The following is a 10,934-nucleotide window of genomic DNA, read 5'->3' as shown; positions in this document are numbered from 1 at the left end:
TAATTACTGTTTCTCAGTTACTAGCATTAAGGCGGTGGAGGTTACAGGTTCCGCACATAGTGCACCCACTACATACATATGTTCTGATTTACCGCGCGGGATTAGCCGAGCGGTCTCAGGCGCTGCAGTCATGGATTGTGCGGCTGGTCCCGGCGGACGTTCGAGTCCTCCCTCGGGCATGGGCGTGTGTGTGTGTCGTTAGAATAATTTAGGTTAAGTAGTGTGTAAGCTTAGTGACTGATGACCTTAGCAGTTAAGTCCCATTAGATTTCACACACATTTGAACATTTTTTATGTTCTGATTTGTTCCGTGCATCGCTGATGATAAAAGTGAGACATTTACGTATCAAATGCTAAATATCTCAACAAAATGTCTTCTCCCAGTTGTAGACAGTACCTGCAGTGGTCCAGAAATTGTTTGAGTACTCGCTTCGAAACAGGTAAATGAATTAACTGACAGCACGATGCAGCACTAACTACGTAAGGGCTCTTATAGTGTTTACAAATTTTATATTATTGTTATTATGATTATTAGAGTGGTTAGAGATAAAACATTAACAGCCTGGAGTCTTCCAATTTCAGCCAGTTGAGAAGTAAGTGTTGTGTCTAGACAAGACAGCCTAGACACAATGAGAGGAAGCCGAAAGGCACGCGCTAAGCTAAAGCAGGAAGGCGTGAGGTCTGAAACAGGATACGTAATGAATGCTATAAAGAAAAGTACGTAGCTTCTGGAATACTTAACTTTAATCGATCCTTTTGGTACATCTGGAGATTGTGGCGATACAAGTGAGACTCTTTAGATACATGCAATGTTACTAATGGCGCCTTGCTAGGTCGTAGCCATTGACTTAGCTGAAGGCTATTCTAACTATCTGCTCGGCTAATGAGCTATGCTTCGTCCATGTAGTCGCTAGCAACGTCGTCCGTACAACTGAGGCGAGTGCTAGTCCGTATCTCGAGACCTGCCTTGTGGTGGCGCTCGGTCTGCGATCACACAGTGGCGACACGCGGGTCCGACATGTACTAAATGGACCGCGGCCGATTTAAAGCTACCACCTAGCAAGTGTGGTGTCTGGCGGTGACACCACAGTAAGGAGTGCGGCAATGAAGTGTTTTGCCGGCCGCGGTGGTCTCGCGGTTCTAGGCGCGCAGTCCGGAACCGTGCGACTGCTGCGGTCGCAGGTTCGAATCCTGCCTCGGGCATGGATGTGTGTGATGTCCTTAGGTTAGTTAGGTTTAAGTAGTTCTAAGTTCTAGGGGACTTATGACCACAGCAGTTGAGTCCCATAGTGCTCAGAGCCATTTGAACCAATGAAGTGTTTTACAAACAGTAAGTACCGTGCACACATCTCAACTTGTTTGATTTAAAATAGGGTTACGGTCTGCTTGTCAAGCAAGTGCCGCATTGTGGAGCAGTAATGCAGGGGAAGTATGTTTTCTAACAAGTGTCTACCCTCACTATGGATAGTTGACTTTGTTTTCTGACGAGGAGTTGGGGGTACCACTTTCGATGCACCACGAATTCCTTTGTCATTCATTCTAACACACGCACTCACTCTCTCACTCTCTTTCTCTCTCTCTCTCTCTCACACACACACACACACATACACACACAAACTAAACATTATTCATCTATCGTCATTTCAAAAATACAAGTTTCCCAGGGAAGTCTTTCATTCTACAGTTTACTTATATGCTAAAGTTGGCGACAATGCGGGGAATGGCATGGCAACAGATGGCAGGGGGCGAGGGTACTAGCTAATATCTGACTGCACTCAGAGATAATGGTCTAAGAAAGATTGGGAACCACTGATTTAGAGTGTGAGAAACGGAGCAGTCAATTTGGATTAGAGCACAATAGAATTTGGATTTATGAAAAGAGCGGCGATTCAGTGGAATTTTATTGCAGTCTCTCTCTCTTTCCCTCTCTCTCTCTTTCTGTGCGCGTGTGTTTGAATATGTGTGTGCTTTTACATGGGGGGAAGGGTGTTTACTTGCGGTGAAAAGGGCCACCACAGATGCCTGCCATTGTCTCTCACTGGCAAATGATAGGGGAACCTGTTGTGGTACGTTAGCAGATCGTGTACTGAGTCAAACATAGGGCCCAACTTTCAAATAGTTGTCAAACAATTACAACGAGAATTTCATTTTATAACAGCTACGTGATTGTAATAACAATATTTCACAACAAAAAGCTCACAGTTGGGCGAGCTGGATGCCATATGATCGTCAACTCCACACAGCATCTGCGAGGTAGCGATGAAGTAGGGCTTTTCCCGTACGGCCATTTCAGGAGTGTACCGTGAATATCAGGAATCCGGCAAAACATCAAATCTCTGACATCACTGCGGCCGGAAAAAGATCCTGCAATAACGGGATAAATGAGGAGTGAAGAGAATCGTTCAACGTGCTAGAAAAAAAAAAAACTTTGTGTTCTGCCTTACGACAGGTCTTGTTATGCGGGAAGCCTCATCAGAGAGGTCCACCGCATGAGCACCTATGGAAGTGTTTCCAGTGGCGGTTTCCCGTTCCCTTCCACTGATGATAATAAAACGATAATGAGGACAACACAGCACCCAGTCCCAGAGCGGAGGAAATATCCGACCCAGCCGGGAAGCGAACCCCCCTTGGCGTGATAGACCGCGCTGACCACTTTTTATATATATATATATATATATATATATATATATATATATATACCATTTTGTTCGCTTTCGTTCGTTGCATCTGCTCGGGGCGGACGTCGTGAGACATCCGTTTAAGTTCGTTGTTGATCGATTAACTCAGGTTTTTTTTTTTTTATTACAGAGTGCAGCTAACCCTCTGACCGAACACGCTGAGATACCGTGCCGGCTAACCACTCAGCTATCGGTGCGAACACGTGAAAGAAGTGCAACCCTCTTGCAGATTGCTGCAGATATCAATGCTGGGCCATCAACAAGTGTCATCGTACGAAGCATTCAACGAAACATCTTCTATATAGGCTTTCGTAGCCCAAAGCCCTTGATGACTGCACGACACAAAGCTTTACGCCTCGCCTGGGCCAGTCAGCACCGACATTGGACTGTTGATGACTGGAAACATGTTGCCTGGTCGGACGAGTCTCGTTTCAAATTCTATCGAGGGGATGGACGTGTACGGGTATGGAGACAACCTCATGAATCTATGGATCCTGCATGTCAGCAGGGGCTGTTCAAGCTGGTGGAGACACTGTAACGGTGTGGGGCATGTGTAGTTGGAGTGACATGGGACCCCTGATATGTCTACATACGACTCTGACAATTGACACGTACGTAAGCATCCTGTCTGATGACCTGCATCTCTTTATGTCCATCGTGCATTACGACGGGCTTGGGCAATTTCAGCAGGACAATGCGCCACCCCACACGTCCAGAATCGCTACAGAGTGGCTCCAGGAGCACTCTTCTGCGCTTAAACACTTCCGCTGGCCTTCAAGCTCATCAGACAGGAGCCGGCCGGAGTGGCCAAGCGGTTTTAGGCGCTGCAGTCTGGAACCGCGCGACCCCTACGGTCGTATGTTCGAATCCTGCCTCGGGCATGGATGTGTGTGTTGTCCTTAGGTTAGTTAGGTTTAAATAGTTCTAAGTTCTAGGGGAGTGATGACTTCAGATGTTAAGTCCCATAGTGCTCAGAGCCATTTGATTTCACCACACATGAACCTTATTGAGCGTATCTGGAATGCTTTGCAACGTGATATTCGGAAGAGATCTCTACCCCTTCGTACTCTTACGGATTTATGGACAGCGCTGAAGGATTCATGGTGTCAGTTCCCTCCAGCAATGCCACGCCGTGTTGCGGTGGCACTTCTGCGTGCTCGCGAGGCCCTACACGATATTAGGCAGGTATACCAGTTTCTTTGGCTCTTCAGTGTAAGTTATAGAAATTTAGGAATGGGAATTTGTTGTGAGGTCGCATAGGAGGTATCAGGTCCCGTGGCCGTTCCGACGTCCCGTCACGTCACTAGCGGAAGAGACACAAGAAGCTGCGAAGGCGGCGGTGTCGCGGAGGCGCAGGCGCAAACGGAGAGGCCTCCAGTGTCCGACAGGCAGCGGGGTACGCGGATGTGGCGGCAGGACCCCGCCCGTGCTGTTTGTCGTCCAGTCGGCCGCGAAAAATTCGTCCGCGGGCGTGGCCGGTCGGACGCCTGCCCCCGCAGTCCGTATATAAGGCCCGCCGCGGTCACGGACGGACACAGGTCTCTCGTCAGCGAGCAGAGGAACAACACGAGCACTAACAATGAAGGTGAGTCCACTTCTCGATGGAGCGAGCTCCGCAACTGAACCTAACTGCATTGCTGCTCATTAAACTTGCAACGCCAGGGTTCTTACGTACCGTACGTACACAGTATAGAGGAAAGAATACGTGGTCAACTTCGTAGGCGATTTGGGGTGTACAGGACGGATAGAATACGGCAAGTGAAAGAGAGAGACAGACATAGTGACAGGGATTTTCGTGTGTGTGATAGCTGGCCTGAGTGGCCGAGCGGTTCTAGGCGCTACAGTCTGGAACCGCTCGACCGCTACGGTCGCAGGTTCGAATCCTGCCTCGGGCATGGATGTGTGTGATGTCCTTGGGTTAGGTTGTTCTACGTTCTAGGGGACTGATGACCTCAGCAGTTAAGTCCCATAGTGCTACATCAACATCTACATACATACTCCGCAATCCACCATACGGTGCGTGGCGGAGGGTACCTCGTACCACAACTAGCATCTTCTCTCCCTGTTCCACTTCCAAACAGAACGAGGGAAAAATGACTGCCTGTATGCCTCTGTACGAGCCCTAATCTCTCTTATCTTTGTGGTCTTTCCGCGAAATGTAAGTTGGCGGCAGTAAAATTGTACCGCAGTCAGCCTCAAATGCTGGTTCTGTAAATTTCCTCAGTAGCGATTCACGAACAGAACGCCTCCTTTCCTCTAGAGACTCCCACCCGAGTTCCTGAAACATTTCCGTAACACTCGCGTGATGATCAAACCTACCAGTAACAAACCCAGCAGCCCGCCTCTGAATTGCTTCTATATCCTCCCTCAATCCGACCTGATAGGGATCCCAAACGCTCGAGCAGTACTCAAGAATAGGTCGTATTAGTGTTTTATAAGCGGTCTCCTTTACAGATGAACCACATCTTCCCAAAATTCTACCAATGAACCGAAGACGACTATCTGCCTTCCCCACAACTGCCATCACATGCTTGTCCCACTTCATATCGCTCTGCAATGTTACGCCCAAATATTTAATCGACGTGACTGTGTCAAGCGCTACACTACTAATGGAGTATTCAAACATTACGGGATTCTTTTTCCTATTCATCTGCATTAATTTACATTTATCTATATTTAGAGTTAGCTGCCATTCTTTACACCAATCATAAATCCTGTCCAAGTCGTATCCTCCTACAGTCACTCAACGACGATACCTTCCCGTGCACCAGAGCTATTTGAACCATTTTTGTGTATGACAAATCCCTTCCCGCGAAAATTTCCTCCCTTCATACCTCCTTTGTCTTACCACAGATGACGTGCCACTGATCTCATTTGTATTAAGACTGCAGTACACGCGAGGTACCTAGTTTCTTCCGCAGCCCGAGAGGAATGCGTGAGTTCTGAATAATGTTCATCAACCTGCAGCCTTCTCCAGTTGCTGTTCCCTGAGCAAAAAACAGCACGTAGGCCGTCAATTCTTTATCTCGAAGCTGTAATAAACAGCGAGGAACTGGTATTGTAAAAGTAATTACAATTTGAATTGGTTTGTTTAAACGGAATTCCACTCGCTTTTTTTTATTAACAGAATACGAGAAAAATAGCAGAATACGAGACTCTGCACAATTATAGACCACTTTACGAATCCATATGATTTCGATTCTTCACACTTTCATAGAGGATAAACTAAATAGTGAAGCAAAATAATGAAGTGAAGGTTTGCGTAATTACTATCGAACTAGCTGTCAGTCACATGTCCAAATATCCAGAGATTGTCAATTCTTAACCAGTGCCGACATGTCTGTCCTCCGAAACTGCCGATCCAGGTGAGGTGCGACCCGAAGATCTCCGAAGGGCTTCGTCTGCCTTTTCGTCTAGCAATTGTTTATTATCGTACTGCTAATTAATTTTGTATGTCGTCTGGTAGGCGGCGCTTGGGTCTGCCCCTGTAAACTGAAGGGTAGGCCGAATGTAGGAAGGGAGCGGGAGCAGGTGAGGTAAAAATCTCTCGGTACAGCTTTTAAGGTACAGTTGGTTTTACTGTCTCACAACAATAATAACTTGAATACATAATAACGTGAATATCTAACTTTGCACTGAGGAACACGTAGGTGCGAGGCCGGATGTATCCAAGCTCACAAATGTTACACTGGCAACATCTGTAGTGGCTCGCCCACTATAAAAATGAAACAATGTTGGTTGGTCGTCTGCTCGGAATCAAATGGGCAGAATCTGGAGCGGCACTCGTGGAGCTGCACAGCGCTGGCTAGAGGGCGCTGTCGTCGGTGTCGGTGTCGTAGTGCCAACCTAAGAACTTGTACCTACGCCGCGGCGTCGTAGCTATCGATACCACAATTAACACTTTTGAAATAATGGAATGATAGCGTGCTATTGAGAGATGCTTTTATGTGAAAGGAAAGTAAATTCACTGTTTACGTTTTCTAATACTAACAGCAGAAGCTGAACATTTTGGCGCGCTTCTTCCGAATGCAGCAACTAATCGCGGAGGAGAATCGCAATTTAGGCGGTCTTTCTCACGGTACTCGTACCGAATAAACCACCTGCGACCGGTACCTCACACCACATTACGTCATCTTCCCACTGCTTCCTTGTTAACTGCTCTAAGAAGAGCCCCTTATAGCTGAGTATGATGGTTGTAAAGCCAGAAACATTACAAGAGGTACGTCATTCCATGTTGCTCTAAGCCAGAGCTCAACAATCGTAATGGCTGGAAGAGTGAATGGCGTGCCTGTCACTCGGCAACCCATGACCAGATGCTTTCCAGTGGGGAGAGAGATGGTGAAAGTGCTGGCCAGGGCAACAGTGGAACACCCTCTCTGTCGAGGCAGGTCAGGACAACGCGGATAACATGAGGTCTTGCATTATTTTGTTGAATGTCATGTCACGGAGACCTCACTCGTGCGAAACTCAGCTTATCCTTTTTATCATATGACATCCCACATACCATGGATGGAGCGCAACAGGCAGATACCATATTCTTAGATTTCCGGAAAGCGTTTGACACGGTACCCCATTGAGCGCTGGTTTAGGTTCCCAGATATATGAGTGGCTAGAAGACTTCTTATGGAATGGAACCCAGTACGTCGTCCTCGACGGCGAGTACTCATCAGAGACAGGGGTATCGTCAGTAGTGCCCTGGGGAAGTACGATAGGACCGTTCTGTGAAACAGATACAGCTAACATCAAATAATTCATTATCAACGATTGTGAGAATCTGATTCGCAAAGTCAGCACTTTGTTGCACAGATATGGACTGGTGGCTTTGGATTTTGCTGCAAACATGTGTAGGCTCTGTATCTGTATTTTCTGAGTGCTGAGACGCTCGAAACCAGTCACGGCTGCAGTTCTTTGGACGGATTTCCTTGAAAGCCGCTGAATAATTCCAGAAACCGTGGCGACAATTTCGTGAGTAACTGTAATTTGCCTGGGACTAACGTTCCCTGCTACATCATCCGCCACTCTGCCTGTCCGTTGGAATCTGGCGAAGACCCTGCGAATGGTTTTCGCAGTGTGTCCTTTTGGAACATTAAATCGTGTGTCAAAACTGAGCCTTGCCGTAGGACCGTGTTCTAACTTGTGGTATTCCAGTTCCAGAAAAACACATTATTCAATGGAACGCATGATTTCAACCTCTTCTTTCGGTGCGTGTAATCATCTGCGTTTCAGCTGTGGAACTGATTGCTTTGAGCTACGGCGCACGATTTATACTCGTCCGCACTCCGTATTGCGATTACAACACCATTTGTTAACAGCCTTTAGAGCTATTTGGAAGCTTCGATATACCTTCTGTATAACATTCTTACAGCTTTCACAATAAATATACCGTTGCACTCGTCTATCGACCTTAGTTTTCGAGATACTGAATTTTGAATCAGGGAGTACTTCGCTGGACACCCCGTACATGTTCAGTAAGGCATAACGAGAGATGAGTACTTCTGCGTTTTGGGCCGAAGGAACTACCAAGCAGTAATAATGACATTGCTGTTCAAGAGCTGCAGAAGAGTGTATAGAGAAAGACATTGCATAGCTTTCTTTAGAAAGATTAGAATTCCAATGGGAAAAGTTTTGGGCGAAGGAGAGATGTTTATTAGCTTTAATTAAGGTATGAAAAAGTTCTCCGCAGAATCGACGGAGAAAGGAATGTACGGAATACATTGCCTGGAAGGAGAGTTTGGATGGTAGGACATGACTTAAGACATCAGGGAGTGACTAACATGGTACTAGAGGGAGCTGACACTAAACACAAAGGCAGGGATTATAATATATCCAACAATTATTTGAGTGCTTTGGGTGTAAGTGCTACTCTGAGACGAAAATGTTGGTACAGGAGAGGACGTCATGACAGGCTGAAAGAAAACATTCAGAAGTCTGCTGCGGTCAGCCATAGGAAGGGGCCTGCCTCTTTCTGCAGACGATCCATCCACATTTGGCCTACACGATGGCCGGATTTTGCGCCACTATGCGGTTTCTGCAACTCTTAACATTGTCAGTTTTCTCTTCCTTATTTTTCCCTCTATGTGTGTTTGGGAATGTGTTATTCATTAGATCATTGACCGACACTGTGGCCGCTTTTTGAGCCTTTTTGTACGTTTCCTGCAACTGTATTTAAATCTTTATATTGTCAATCTTCTGGACACCCGTGTCCCACTATTACCCACGCAATACAGTAAAAAAAAAAAAAACTTTTCTTTGCTCATTTCACAGGCAAGTGTTCTTCTATGCGTGTTAGTCCTACAATTTTTGCAGGAGAACTTTTGTGAAGTTTGAATGGGAGGAGATGAGGTAATGGCGGAAGTAAAGCTGTGAGGGGGAGGAAGGTTTCTGAGTCGATCTTGGCAGCTGAGTCGGTAGAGCAATTGAACGTTAAAGACAAAGTTCCCGAGTTCGAGACTCGGTTCGGTACACAGTTTTAATTGGCGATAGAGTCCCACGTTCACTTCTAAGGTTAGCAACACTGTTCTTGGCGAATTTGTTTCATGACTGAATGACTGATGACCTCGCAGTTTCATTTTATTTATTTAACCTTATCTGAATGGTACCATCAGGCCCTCTCTTACATCGGACCAGGGTTTCACACAAACAGTGCCTTTTTACATCACGGTTTCCTAAATACTAACAATTTTACTATGACAAGTAGTGTTAAAATGATTTGAGTGTCTGAATCGGCAATGTGAGTAAATAATACTATGATTTAGTAAAGTTAATACTGGTAGTACTTATACTACCATCGCTGCTGCCACTAATTGTGATAATAGTAATAATAATAAAAATAATAGTAATAATGATAATAATAAAATATTGATAATGGCACATATAAAAGGAATTTATAGGGGCACAAGGTAAAAGTTTTCTGATACAGCGAGTTCTCGCGAAAGGAAATTTAAGGAGACTGCACCAGCTATGGATAGTGGGAAAAGTGGCAGATCTGGTTGGACACCGTGGTTACGTACTCAGTCCAATTTACATTTTCATCTATTATTACTCCTACACTCTTTGCTAAAGGAGAGAAGTTGATATTTGTCCAATTTAGGGTTAAATATAGTAGGGATTCCCAACACTTTGGGCTGATGAGCCTAAAATTACCAACCAGAATCACTTGGGTTTTGGATGGATTGAATAACGCTGCATCATGCACCTATTTTGATAGTGGTATCAGGTCGGTATTGAGAGTCTTGGTAGCTGTCTTCAGGTTTATTGGTTTTACGCCCAGAAGCAACTGGTAATCATCAGCATTCCTGTGGTGTAGTTTGGTTCCTTTAATAATATACAACCAACCAAACAGCAACAACAAAATGGTATGGCTTCTAGCTGACTACTTTTCCAGGCAGAGAGTCTGTTAGTGGTCAAATGGGTTTATCTGGAATGCAGAAGTGTCTGTAGGTACAAGACCTCGCTCCTGCCAAAGCAGTGATGCTGGGCCAGCGGGTGCAGCCCTCAGTAAACAGCTTTTGCCTGTCGGCAGGTGGCTATCGTCCTGGCTTGCGTGCTGGCGGTCTGCAGCGCCGGATTCGTGGCGGGCCCCGCCGCGCTGGTGCGCACGCCGAGCTTCGACTCGGCCATCATCCAGTCTGACCGGCTGGGCGGCAACTTCGCGTATAGCACCGTCGAGGGCCACGCGTACGCCGCCGTCAGCCCCGTGGTGCAGAACGTGGTGCACCCCGTCGCCGTCTCGTACGCCGCTCACCACGTGCCCATTGGACACGCCATCATCGGTCGCTAAAGGCCACCTTCACTGTGTCTCGATGTCCTCCTCTCTGATCTGTCTCCGATGAACTCTTTCCTTCCCTTTTTTCTTCTATTTATATAGAACATCTGTCAATAAAAAAATTCTTCATCAGTAATGTTCGTCTGCATTTAATAATAACACCTGAATTGATATTAACAATCTTGTTTATACAATTTGTACTGTGTCCATCACTGTTAAGAACAACGACGTTCGTTGAGTACCATTTTTAATGTAACTAGCAGCTGAAAAGCGATTGGAAGACCAGGCCTGAAACTCAGTTACAATAACTCTTAGATAATGTATGTCACCATGGCTATTCCTTATATACGTGAATGACCTTCCACTTAACATCTGCCAGGCAGAATTGGTGTTTTGCGGGGGATACTAGTTCTATAATAGGTCCATTTAGAGAGAAAGCAAGAGATGAAGTTGTTAATGATGTTTTTCAAAAAATTATCATGTGATTATCT

General features: G+C 45.9%; 1 protein-coding gene across 1 annotated transcript; it reads left to right on the top strand.

Annotated features, from left to right (window-relative positions):
* The first annotated feature begins 4,109 nt into the window (after nt 1–4,109).
* On the top strand, nt 4,110–10,579 carry LOC126485148 (uncharacterized). Its single transcript, XM_050108812.1, has 2 exons — nt 4,110–4,263; nt 10,201–10,579. The coding sequence occupies exons 1-2, from the start codon at nt 4,258–4,260 to the stop codon at nt 10,456–10,458; spliced, it is 264 nt and encodes an 87-aa protein (XP_049964769.1). The 5' UTR covers nt 4,110–4,257; the 3' UTR covers nt 10,459–10,579.
* The last annotated feature ends 355 nt before the right edge of the window (nt 10,580–10,934 follow it).

The sequence above is a fragment of the Schistocerca serialis genome, chromosome 6 (genome assembly GCF_023864345.2).
Source record: "Schistocerca serialis cubense isolate TAMUIC-IGC-003099 chromosome 6, iqSchSeri2.2, whole genome shotgun sequence".
NCBI classification, from domain to species: Eukaryota; Metazoa; Arthropoda; class Insecta; order Orthoptera; family Acrididae; genus Schistocerca; species Schistocerca serialis.
The sequence above is the reverse complement of the archived record's forward strand: the minus strand, read 5'-3'. Positions and strand labels throughout refer to the sequence as shown.